General features: G+C 37.4%; 1 protein-coding gene across 6 annotated transcripts; it reads left to right on the forward strand.

Annotated features, from left to right (window-relative positions):
- The first annotated feature begins 4,935 nt into the window (after positions 1–4,935).
- On the forward strand, positions 4,936–13,013 carry GPR85 (G protein-coupled receptor 85). Of its 6 annotated transcripts, XM_070787823.1 has the most exons (4): positions 4,947–5,463; positions 5,636–5,753; positions 6,864–6,953; positions 8,065–8,163. In XM_070787823.1, exons 1-3 carry the CDS (start codon positions 5,091–5,093, stop codon positions 6,904–6,906), a joined length of 534 nt encoding a protein of 177 aa, XP_070643924.1. In that variant the 5' UTR covers positions 4,947–5,090; the 3' UTR covers positions 6,907–6,953; positions 8,065–8,163. The 6 variants fall into 6 exon arrangements, with proteins under 6 accessions (XP_070643925.1, XP_070643924.1, XP_070643923.1 ...); XM_070787824.1 differs by lacking the exon at positions 5,636–5,753 and having other exon boundaries at positions 4,936–5,463; XM_070787822.1 differs by lacking the exon at positions 8,065–8,163 and having other exon boundaries at positions 6,864–7,033.
- Positions 13,014–13,475: the final 462 nt, after the last annotated feature.

The raw sequence follows: 13,475 nt of genomic DNA on the forward strand, positions 1-13,475 counted from the left end.
AGAAGAAAAAGGCATGCTATGCTTATTTAAATAACATTCTGTTCACAAAACATCAAGAGAATTCATTAAAACCTTTATCACTAACAGTACTGTCATTAATAGCAAAATAATTTCTGAGTCTGATCCTATAAACCACTAAACCTGTGCCCCTCACTTGTTAATCCCTTTCAATCTGACTTGCTTTTCTGAAACTGCTCTCTCCAAGGTTGCTAATGATTTCCTTACCACCAGATCCAATAATATCTTCTAGCCCCTCATCCTTTTAAAACCTCCTAGATATAATTTATACTGATGACCACTCCCTCCTTGAAATTCTTTTCTCCCTCGGGGTCTGTGGCACTGGTGCTTCTTCCTTTCATTTTCTTCTAGCTCTGGTTCTTCCATGTTCCTTCTTGTTTCCTAAACGTAGGCATTCTTTTTGCTTTTTAGTTTGTTCACAAAGAGAAGAATGGGCATGTTTGTTTACTTATTTAACCTCAACTTTATCTATCAATGGGCTTCCCTGGGGGCTCAGACAGTAAAGAATCTGCCTGCAATGCAGAGACCCAGGTTTGATCCCTGGTTTGGGAAGATCCCCTGGAGAAGGAAATGGCTACCCACTCCAGTATTCTTACCTGGAGAATTCCATGGACAGAGGAACCTGGCACACAGGGTCACAAAGAGCTGGACACAACTGATCAACACTTTATCTCTCAAGAGTCTCGCTTGGCAATGTTATTCAACAGTTAACCTACTTCCACCATCACCTACCTGTAAGTGCTTCCTGAATCTGCAGTCTTCATTTCCAATTGCATATATGACATCAGCATTTAAATGTTCCACCAGCATTTCACATTCAATCTGTCTAAAATTAACTCATTATCTTCCTTACCAAACCAGGCCCCTCTTTTTTAACTTCAGCTCCCCCACGTTAGGGCTTCCCTGATGTTTCAGTGGGTAAAGAAACCACCTGAAAGTCAGGAGACCTGGGTTCGATCCCTGAGTTGGAAAGATCCCCTGGAGAAGGGAATGGCAACCCACTCCAGTATCCTTGCCTGGAGAATCCCATGGACAGAGGAGCCTGCGGGGGGCTACAGTAGTCCATGGGTTGCTGAGTCAGCAGGACTGAGCCACTAACACTTTCACTTTCCCCCTAGTTAATGGCATCTCCTGAAGCTGAAACTCCAGTACTTTGGCCACCTCATGCGAAGAGTTGATTCATTGGAAAAGACTCTCATGCTGGGAGGGATTGGGGGCAGGAGGAGATGGGGACAACAGAGGATGAGATGGCTGGATGGCATCACCGACTCGATGGACGTGAGTTTGAGTGAACTCCGGGAGTTGGTGATGACAGGGAGGCCTGGTGTGCTGCGATTCATGGGGTCTCAAAGAGTCGAACACGACTGAGTGACTGAACTGAACTGAACTGAACTGAACCTCTCAGTTATCCAAGCTCCAAACCTTAGAGTCAATTCTTATTCCTCAATTTCCTTTGCTTACCTACCTAATCATTTGATTTTAAAAAAGAAAAATACAGCTTCTACCTCCTCTTACCCCGGATCTATCCCTTTGTCTCTGTTCATTCTACCTCCTCTACTTCTAACCAGTTCAGGCTTCCCCTACATTGATGCAACTGCTGTACATCAATCCTATCTCTTAATGTTTCATTTCTTGCAAGATCTAGCATAGTGATTTCTACAGAGTAACCTCAACAAATGTTTGTTAAATGAATTAAATAAAGGAAAAAGTTTTCAGAGAGCATGAAACTGTGAACAATAAAGATCAGAAAAGGTAAACTGCTAAGTTTTAAAGCCTGGATATTAAATTGGGAAGAAAGGTCTTAGAGATGATAACTTTAAATTTTTAAATATATTAACACTTTGTAGCCTGTTTTGTGACAGAGTAAAGAGAAAAATCTGACAAATGAATTTCTTTTATCATTTTGAAAAGAAACATGACATAGTCTTAATCCTTTAAAATTCCTTTAAATTATAAAGAAATTTCACTGAGGTATTCACAATTATGATTATTCAAAATTCCAGAGGTATGATTTTTAAAATCTAGTGGCAATCTTTTCGGTATAGTATATTCTTTCATAATTTTGTTCCTCAAGCAGAATTCCCAAAGCCCTAACTTTCAGTAACTTAGATGTCAGTATGAAAAAGGTCATTTTTTTTGCCACAGATTAGGAGGTGAAAACCATTTTTAAAATAGAAATGCATACTCTCCCTTTCTGTTGGTCACTTGTTCTAGGTTAGTGACTTTTTTAAAATAATCTATTAAAAAATCCTTCTGTACAAAAATCCATAGTGAGAGTCATTCTTATCAAGATAACTTCCAGAAATTTTATGGAAGCTTCTTTTTCATATATAGCTTTAGATTTTAGTAACAGTTGGGGCTGTTATATACACATTTTTAAATGTTTAGTGACAGCTTTAGAATGGAGAGAGAGTGCTTTAAATGAATGACTGCAAAATCTTTAGAAATTTATCCTAGCCTATTATTCTCTGCATTTGGGAAGGATTGTTTACTTCCTGACACACATTTTCACATAATGCATAGAATGAAAATTCTGCATTTGTCTATCATGAGATTGTGCATTTGGCAAAAATCTGAAATGTCTGATTAATTTTTAAAAGAAGATAATTGCTACTTGAAATAAAATTATATATATTTATTATAAGAACCAAATTAAACAGATTGCATCAGTCTTCCTAATCCACTGATCAATATAGTAAATATAATATGCCAGAGCTTGAAAATTTCTACATTTCTTCAAACTTTTAGAGTCCTTCAAGTGCAATGTACATAGTATTTTGCTGTTTGCTTTGTCTCTTTACTCTTAACCTGACAACCAATTTTTCTAAGTTTGGTGATATAAGGAATCAAAAAGAAATTAGCTATGAACAAATAATGTTTTGATCTGAACAACTGAAGTGATAATTTTATATCTGAGAATTTGTAGATGATATAAAGCTTTTGACTATTACTGTATTAAACATACTTTAAAAAAAACCCTGTTGGTGGAAGATTCAGACTTCAATGTTTTCTCCAGTGGGGTTAATGAACTAAATGGAAAATATCTCATTAATTTCTTAAACCCCCCTTGTGAGGCAAGAAAATGACATTCTCGTCTAACAGCTGGAAAAACCGAACTAGTAGATGGAACTGCACTCAACTGCAAAGGAAAATAGTAGCTTTAATATACCCTGAGTTGTGGATATGAAAGAATACTGCATACATGCAGTATTCCCTCCCTTATTTTTAAGGAATCAATACCTGCTTCTTACAATTTAAGGAAAGTTAAACTCTTGGAACTTGGCCGTATACCTTTTTGCAAAGTAAATTATTGTTTCAAAGCCAGGCTGTGCAGTTACCCTTTAAATTTACTTTTAAAAAGTTTTTCCCTAATCCATACAACCTAAGATTGTACATATCATAGATTTTCAGCAAACTTATTTGTCACTTATCCTATAGCTTTTTTAAAACTGTAAAAATTCAGGAAATAATAACTCTTTTGCAATGTACATTGGGACAGTAATTGGGAAGTAACAACAAATTGAATTGATTTGTAGTTCTGCAGAAATGAATTTGACATTTCACTTACAAGTTGCAAACCAATGTATAGTTTTAAACACTTCTGAATTTCCTTGTTTTGCGAAAAAGTAGAATGTTTCACTAGAATGGAAATGCCCTCAAGTTATTTCCAGTACTGCTGTAGAATTGATTTTTCTAGTTTAAGGGAATGCCAAAGTTAGGACATATATATATATATATACACACACATATATATACACACACACACACATATATATACATACATATATATTAATCATTATCTATTTTTCTTAACTGGGTTTAGGACATGGCAAAACAAATCAGGAAACTATAACTTTGTTTCAATATTACCAACATAGGGCTTTGTGTAATGACTGTGACATCATGACAGTGAAGTATTCAATTTTAAGCTTTAAACCAGAGAAAGCTTTACCTTGGTATGTCCAATAGAAATACAATATGCAAATTAACCCATATTATCTGTATGCTGATTGGCTTGAGTTCCCCCGAATGTCACAATCTCACCACCCAGCAATGAGGTATTTTACTGCTGTCTGGAGATCAAATTATTGCTGTACAGAAGATCTTTATTTTTTCTGTTTCATTAACAGATTATTATAAAGCAATAAGCATGCAGGAGGAGAAGCAGACCTTTTACCTTGGGAATTAATGAAAGCATTTCTGATCATTTTTTTGGAGGTGGGGAATTGTTTAAAATCTTATACCACCCCCACAAATTCTTCTGAAATGGTAAAATAAGGAAATGCATGATTCCAGAGACACGCTTAACTACCAGGTGTCAGGCTATGTGCTGTCTCGTGATATCATCGGACCTTTTGAACGGGTGTAAGTTTTATGAATCGTTATATTCCTAGTATTTTTCTTCAGTAAAACAAAGGGGAGAAGGAAACTCACACACAACTGCTTTAACATTACCAATCTATTGGTCAGTCGTACTTGCAAGAAAATAAAAGAAAGGCTGTTGCTTGGTGGGGTGGAATGCGAGGAATGGTCATTTAAAATTTGTGTATGCCTGATTCTACAGTCATTTTCGTCAAGGTAGAATGGACATAAATCATTTTGCAGTTTTCCTCTGAACTTAGCTTCTCCCTACTTACCGCGCATCTGCGTGCACTGGAGAACAGATGACTAACAAAGAAAGGGCTACCCTAACCTGGTTTCCCTTCTTCCCCATTGACAAGAATTTTCCTGACTGAGCTTTTTTTCTTTAAAAAAAATTTCTTTTCTTTCTTCTTTCTCTCCTCCTTCACCCCTTCCCTCCCTACCCCACCACCAGCCCCACCCCCACCCCCCCACCCCCCCAGCTAACCTGCAAATGCAGTCAGCTGGAGAGATCATTAAAGAAGAAAGCTAAAAGAAGCTGCCAATGCTTTGGACCACCCTAAAAGAGCATGGGAAAAAAATGTTTGGGGAGAGCAGGGTTTCAGGAAGCTGAGGGCTGGGCAGGCACCCCCCAGCACCGGGATGCGCTGCCCTAAGGGAAGAGGGTGGGACTGAGGTTCTGAACTAGCCTTTCCAAATCCCCACGTCCAATGCAGGGAGGGAAAAGTTCAGAAGCAGCTACAGGGGACAAAAGCCCATTTTTACCAGTTCAACAGGACAGGACATTCAATAAACCCAGCCCGCTCTGGAAACGGGTCGGGGCTCCAGTTGGCTCCACAGAGGCAGAAGTAGCCCCTGCCGCCGCCCTCGCCACGGCAGCCGCCGCCGCCGCGGCCCCTGCGTTACTGGGGGAGACGGTGCCGCTGCGACAGGGGAGGACGCGGCTGGAGCTCAAGGAGGCTCCATCGCGCAGGCGCCGCCGAGCCCTGCCTGGATGCTCAGTCAAGGCACTAAGGCAAAAAAAAAATCAGCAATTTATAGAAAGAAGAAGCTATAGTCTGTCGGGATATCCAACACCAACAGGTAGGAGGATATACTCTCGGTTAAGTTTGGGGGGAGGGGGCGCACAGTGCTGATGAAACTGCAGGTTCACAGGGAAAGAGCCCTCCTTGAGTTTTTTTGTGTGTGGGTTTTGTGTGTGTGTGTTTTACAATAAACTGCATAATGGAAGTACATTCAGACAATGCATCTTCAGTAGGGCTTATTGAGAGCTCCATTTCTGGAAAGCGTTGCAAGACTGAGGAATATCGGACTGCGAATCACCGGGAACAGTTCCCTTGCAGCACAGAAGCAATCTCTCTCCCCATCTTCGCGTATGTAATGCATGTCTCTCTCCCCCTCCCCCTCCTCCACCCCCCCATTATAAATCCAGGGGTGGCGGATTTCAGGTTTCATAATGTTGCATGATGCGATCGGTATTTACCCGGGGATGTACCGGTGAGGAAATTAAAATCATCCAACGCAGTTTTGCCTGGGCTTCTATCAGCATATTCCAGGCAAGTGAGAAGTGGCAAAGGAAACATGCTTCGTGGGAATAACAGAGGAAACCGATTTCCCTGGTGGGGTTCCCAAACACCTAGGAGACAATGTGCATTTTGTTTTAAAATGAAGCTACTTGTGATTTGCAACGAAGATTGTCAGTATAAATGGTAAAAGCTTAATTCCCCGAGAAATACAGGTTCATGTTAAATTCATTTGAAACCAGGCAGCCAAGGTTTACAAATGAAAGTGCATTATTCCTCTGGGTGTTTCCCTGACGAGTATTTACATTAACCATTTCTAATAATCATGTGGGTTTAAAAGAGAAAAGATTTGCCAGAAATGGGGGATGGGAAGGGAAGGGAAAGACAAAAGATTAAATCAAATCAAATCCTGGGACAAGTTCCTATGAATTTAGAAGTCTAATGTTGAAATTATGCTTTAAGATGAATCAACAAATATTCTTCTTATAACATGCAGCATGAAAAGTGGCTCTAGAGTTAAAAGATGTATTCTGCAAGGGTTCACTGGATCCATATCAGCAGAGAAGCTGCCGGGAAAACACTGACAGATACTAACAGACCTCAAATAAATGTGGGCAGTCTCCTGTCTCCTGGTAGCGATCTTGTAGATTCCATTGCAACACCAGTGATTAATTCCTAGACTGGCATATTTTATGCTTGGGGAACATTATATTCCTTCTCTCCTAAAGGTGCCCAATCAAATGTATGTTCTTTTAAATAGGGACATTTTAAAATTCATCTAGCTCAGAAAACTAAACAAGTCAATTCTCTGAAATCTAAAGCACAAATACTAAAGCAAATAATATTATTCAAAATTAAAACTTTATTTGCTTCCCCATAAATGAACAGCTCTATATTAGCACTGCCTGACATCATTGCTTGTTAACTTAAAAACTGATAGCTTTTTTTGTTTGTTTTCAGATATTCTGATGGCAAATCAAGTGAAAGAAAAGAGGAAGCATGACTGCAGATCAGATCCGTTCTCTTTGTGGATTACATTTTCAGTAAAATGTATGGATCTATCTTTTCCTTGTTCTTATATCTAGATCATGAGACTTGACTGAGGCTGTATCTTTATCCTCCATCCATCTATGGCGAACTATAGCCATGCAGCTGACAACATTTTGCAAAATCTCTCTCCTCTAACAGCCTTTCTGAAACTGACTTCCTTGGGTTTCATAATAGGAGTCAGCGTGGTGGGCAACCTTCTGATCTCCATTTTGCTCGTGAAAGATAAGACCTTGCATAGAGCACCTTACTACTTCCTGTTGGATCTTTGCTGTTCAGATATCCTCAGATCTGCAATTTGTTTCCCATTTGTATTCAACTCTGTCAAAAATGGCTCTACTTGGACTTATGGGACTCTGACTTGCAAAGTGATTGCCTTTCTGGGGGTTTTGTCCTGTTTTCACACTGCTTTCATGCTCTTCTGTATCAGTGTCACCAGATACTTAGCTATCGCCCATCATCGCTTCTATACAAAGAGGCTGACCTTTTGGACGTGTCTGGCTGTGATCTGCATGGTGTGGACTCTGTCTGTGGCCATGGCATTTCCCCCAGTTTTAGATGTGGGCACTTACTCATTCATTAGGGAAGAAGATCAATGTACCTTCCAACACCGCTCCTTCAGGGCTAATGATTCCTTAGGATTTATGCTGCTCCTTGCCCTCATCCTCCTAGCTACACAGCTTGTCTACCTCAAGCTGATATTTTTTGTCCACGACCGAAGGAAAATGAAGCCAGTCCAGTTTGTAGCAGCAGTCAGCCAGAACTGGACTTTTCATGGTCCTGGAGCCAGTGGCCAGGCAGCTGCCAATTGGCTAGCAGGATTTGGAAGGGGTCCCACACCACCCACCTTGCTGGGCATCAGGCAAAATGCAAACACCACGAGCAGAAGAAGGCTATTGGTCTTAGATGAATTCAAAATGGAGAAAAGAATCAGCAGAATGTTCTATATAATGACTTTTCTCTTCTTAACCTTGTGGGGCCCCTACCTGGTGGCCTGTTATTGGAGAGTTTTTGCAAGAGGGCCTGTAGTACCAGGGGGATTTCTAACAGCTGCTGTCTGGATGAGTTTTGCCCAAGCAGGAATCAATCCTTTTGTCTGCATTTTCTCCAACAGGGAGCTGAGGCGCTGTTTCAGCACAACCCTTCTTTACTGCAGAAAATCCAGGTTACCAAGGGAACCTTACTGTGTTATATGAAGGAGCATCTGTAAATCTTTAGCCTTGTGAAACACTAACCTTCTCTGCTAAGCAATTGTGGCCTGTAGCCATTTCTTGAGAAGAAAATCAAGAATGGGATCAGCAGTTATAAGGATTTGGGCAACATTCTGCAGTCTTTGCAATAGTTCACCTATAATCCTATTTTAAATCTCAGAGTGATCCTGCTGACTGCCAGCGAAGGTTTGTAATTAAGAAAGGACTGAACCACTGCCCTGAGTTTCTTTATGTGGTTGAAAACTAGATAATGAAAGTAGCAGGTGCTAAGTATCAGTGCTAAATGCTGTGTATATGACTACTTATGAAAAAACATCAAAAAAAAAACCAATTAGCATTGGACATCTTAATAAATTAAGTTGACATGAGGTAAATGTGTTGATAAAAAACTAATTTTAGAAGTTTGAAGACTTTAAAACATTTCATACTATTATTGTTTTGCAAGGACTAAAATATTTGGGGACTTAAAGTACTGTAATTCACTAAAGACATGCCATGAATTAATTGGATTATCACTTTTAAAAAATCACCTTGTAAGTTTTGGGGAGCATTCCAAAGCAGTATATTGGTTCCAATTATAGTTTACTTTTTTGTATTAATACATTACTATTTCTAAATACCGCTTTCCTTATCTACTAGTGAAATTGCTAGCATCGAACTATGTGGTTTTTGTTGATTTGGTATAAAGTTTTTTCTAATTCATCTATATTTTATGAATACTAGATATTGGTCTGGGAGGCAACATTAATGGTACCAACCAGTCACAATTGAACAGTTCTAATAATGCAGAATAAACACATGTTGCCTTAAAGGGTTATCTAGTATCTTTCATCTTATTTAGTATTGGAGCAAATTGGAGTCAGGGGAAACTGAATCAGTAACTGGTCATGGTCATGCATCTGGAAGTGCATGGACGATCATTTAACACTCTTTTTCCTTTTTCCTCACATGATTTCAAAATTAAGGTGCACATCACTGGAATAATGAAATTTTCTTCTGAGGTGTGCTACCCATTCTAGTGTGTTCTAAGAAGCAGGCAGTTGATGTGTGTTTATATTTTAAGTCGGCTGTTAAGGGGAGACCACAGCCTTAGTATGACATCTTGCACAATTTGTGAAGCGTTTATTCTACCGAAGGCACAGTCTTGTTTATACTTTCTGCACATTCAGTGTATTGGTCGTTTAAATTATTTCAGTTTTAACTTGTGAAAGCTTATAATATAATTTCTGGTATTTTAGAAATACATTAGAGTCTGTGAGTCTCATTCTTTAAGATTCAGATGTGTGAATTTCAATATAAAGTTGCATTTGCCAAAATTTACTTGTGTAGCCTGTTACTTTTCTTGAAATAAATTTTACATTTTTGGCACTTAATTTTTCTTACCAGGGAGGCAAGCACAAAATAGCAAGACTAGCTCTATTATAGTTTTGTTTTGTTTTTTATTTTTGTAGCTACTTTATATTGTGGAACTGGAAATGCATGAATGAAAGGGAGTATAAAGCTGACAAATAATAATGTCTGCAAAAGCATTATTTGGTAGCTTATCATACTTATTTATTCTTACAAGCCAGAATATTTAAAGATGTAAACCTGCTTAGCTGGTTGGTTCAGAATTTTAATATAGACATCACATTTTAATTTGGGCCATGGTGGAAATCTTGGATTCTAAATACATAACTTGTAAAAAAAATGGTTTATAATTACATTATGACAAAAACAGAAAAGTTGTTATTGCTTTTGTTTGTTTGGGGTTTTTATTTTATTTTTTTTATTGGTACCTGAAAAATAAGATTAGGAATCTAGTGAAACAGAATTATTTATTGCTACAGTGTTTCTGTAAAGAACATCAATATAAATATAAGTAAGGAAAAAGAAATAATTGAAATACTCAATGATATATGCAGTTTAGCTCATATAAGGGCCACTCAAGCCATGATTTAATAAGCACTTTGTTTGAACTCATTTTTACTTTATACTGGACCTGAGACAAAATTTAATATACAACAGTGAATTGAATCTAGCAATAAAGACCCCTTTTTAGTACTAAATTATTATCTAAAATACAATAAAGGAAATGTTATTGAAAGATATTCTGATAACATTATGTTTCCAATTCAAAAAGTTTACAGTGGAGATATAACTACCACAAGTGTATTTATAAAGAACTTTGCTGAGAGGTTCAAATATCACCAGCAATCAGGAGAAAATTCAGCAATGATTTTGAGGCCAGAGAGACCCGGTTTTCTGAACACTGGCCTCTGTTATATGAGAAAAAAATCTGAGGCATGGATTAAGAATAGGGAACTGAGGAGTCAACAGCAACAAGCAAGTGGGGTTGCCTGATTCTACCTAGCTATCTGGAATAACACATTCCAACAGCTTAGGTAAGTGATCAGCCCCAGTGATCAGTGAATAATACTGAACTGTAGTGACTCTCATTTAAGCTTACTCTTGACTAGCTTGGTATTTCAAGTCAAGGGGCAAGCAGTGGGTGAGATACATCCCCAGTTAATCATACTATTTATAAGTCAATGAGTAATGGTAGCAATCATATAAAATAAAAGTCTGCTTCAGTGTCTTAATGACCAAATCACATTATCTATTTTGGTACTCATTCTAATATTCAATATTTTGAAACAGTTGTAACTAATTCAATTTGGAAATGTTACTAATCTGCAACCCATAAAAATACATTCCCACTGGAGTTCAACTTCCTTGTGAGAAAAACCTATTATCAATAATAATGTGTCCCTCTAGGACTAATTATATCTGAGTTGAACAGGCTTTAAATTGTTTTCCTTAATAGTGGTAATGTGTTTGCATGGATGTGTCTACACTATCTCATCTGGTTCCTTTTGTACACAGTGGGTTTAATTGTGAGATACCTGGCTGGAGCTAGGCTTTCAGTTTATAACTGTGAAATCCTATGTAGATATTAACTGAGGCAGAAGGAGGTGAGTAACTTGTTCAGTTTCTCATATTGGCTCCATTTAAATAATACAAAATTAATCACAGTAATATGTCATAGCAACAAGTTACAAGTGTTACAATAGTAAATGTTTCTAAGATAGACTCGGTAATAATAACTGTAAATGGACTGTTTTCCATTTTTCCTTCAGTGCCTTATCACTTGTCTTTTCCCAGTATTCCCTGGGGTCTTTTATACATCAACTCCCTCAACTCAGAGGGAAGCCTCCCTATTCTGCTCACTGTTTCATGTATATGAATCACTGTGCTGTGTTTTGGAACCCTGAGATTGCAGTTATTAGTGCTATATACAAAGTAACAGCAAACCCTGAGTGTTAAAAGTTCTCCCATGTCCTGACTCTCCACTTCCACTTAAGAGATATTTCAATTCCTTCAAGAGAGAGGGAGGTGGTATTCTTCCATACTTGCACCTTCCTGCAACTTAGCATGAGAATGCCTGGGTAAAGTGCAATCAAAAGAAAGCACTAAAATGCCAACTCCCATGGTGCTCAAGCAAAAATAGGAATAACCCATGAAACAGGTTACATGTCTTTCATTATGAAGGCATGCTACTCCTTCAATGTTTTTCTTATTCCTTACTGTAGATACAACAAAACTCCCTACCTCACCCTCATCAGCTGAAAAGTTTATTTGGCCTCCAAAATTTACTTCTATTGCAAATACAATGAAATGTACAATTAGAGATATATCCTTTTCAGCTAAGTCATACAATAGTGAGTTGTGTTGCAATGGGAATTACTGTAGGAGAGCTGCAAACAGAACCAAAACCCTTCCTTTCTGCGTATTCACATTAAATATATTTACTTTGTTCTATTCTTTATTCCACATATAGCATAAACTATATTGTTACTAAAGCAGAACAAAAACTCTAGCTTATATTAACTATATGAAAAAGAAAATTTAAAAGATGACAAATGGCAGTGTTTCAAATACTGGCTAAACACAAGGTGAATGGTTCCCAGAATTATGGGTTATTTAAGATTCTAAAATCATGTGAGTTTATTTTTCTATGCAAAAATGAATCACTTTCATGTTTGTTAATATTCTCTTTTAAATGCTTTTAATGGAAATTGCAGGGTCTACTAAAACAATTGTCTGTTGCTGACTTTTTTTGCTGTTGTTCTTGATTCTAAGCATGCTAGTGTTCTATGACTTTCCTAATTTTCTCACAAGCTTTTTTTAATACTAAAGTGATGGAATTGCTCAATTTTGAGGCACAAGTTCAAAATTAGTCTATACAGTGGTTCAAACTAAGGTAGCATTTGGAAATGGCTGGATTATTTTTTATCATCAGTCGAAGCAGTCATAAAAGCTAAAGGGCTATTGAGAACTGAAGTGATGAAGAAAAGATTGTTTGGCTAACTCATTTTGCCATTTACTGCACTGTAACAAGCTCTAAAAAATATATTTAAACCAAGAGGCTTTAAATTTATAAAAGGATTATATAAACAAGATCTTGTTTTTAAAAATAGAGAAACAAATTTTTCTATCATCCCCTTTTGCTAAGGGGATGATGTCCATTACTGCTCAAAAAGCTATTAAAGCCAGTTTTCCTCCCGCCAAATTAGGCAGTTAATACAGGGGCTGGAGCGCTTAAGGCCCCAGAAGAAAGTAAAGAGTGTGTTTCCCTCTGAGTGACTGTGGAAAAAAAAGGCCTTAAAGGAGTCACAGGTAGTTTGGGGCTTGAAATTATTCACACCCGGCATTCTTTCTGGTACCTCATCATCCTCAGAAAGACACAGGGTCTTGGCTTAGAGGCAGAAAACAGTTCTTTTTTTAATCTGTGTGTTTGGAAACTTATAGATTCTTGATACAAGTATTAAAATTGACATTGTAATGCATGTCCTGAATTACTGGGTTTTGAATAGACAATAAAATATCATTTAACTTATATGGATGTTCAAGATCATGTTAATAATGATCATTGGGAAGTAAATCATTTACTATATCATGGGGGAAAGTTATTATATTATTTTAAAAACTTTAAAGCTGAACTGATAATTGAGTTTCAACTAGCTAAAGGTAATTGGTTGTTTCTTTTCATAGCTTTAAGAAAGGAAAAATTGAACTAGATGAAAGAGAAGTTTATTTTTTCTCCTCTATCCAAAATGATGTTGAATTGAGAGATTTCATTTTCTTCAGGAGAAAAAAGGAAATTTTTGATCATTTTTAGTAAGCATTTTTACTTAGACATAATTCAATTCAGCAATCATTTATTGTGTGCCTATTGCATTTATGATCTTGGGCAACTTATTTAATCTTTCTATGTCTCCTCAAGGGAAAAGGGATAACAGAACATACATCCTGGGGTTATGGAAAGGATTCA

This window comes from Bos indicus, chromosome 4, assembly GCF_029378745.1.
Source record: "Bos indicus isolate NIAB-ARS_2022 breed Sahiwal x Tharparkar chromosome 4, NIAB-ARS_B.indTharparkar_mat_pri_1.0, whole genome shotgun sequence".
Classification (NCBI taxonomy): domain Eukaryota; kingdom Metazoa; phylum Chordata; class Mammalia; order Artiodactyla; family Bovidae; genus Bos; species Bos indicus.

What these genes read in the sequence shown, in the direction of transcription:
- GPR85 (XM_019958742.2), top strand. Translation starts at nt 7,034, where the DNA reads ATGGCGAACTATAGCCATGCAGCTGACAACATTTTGCAAAATCTCTCT.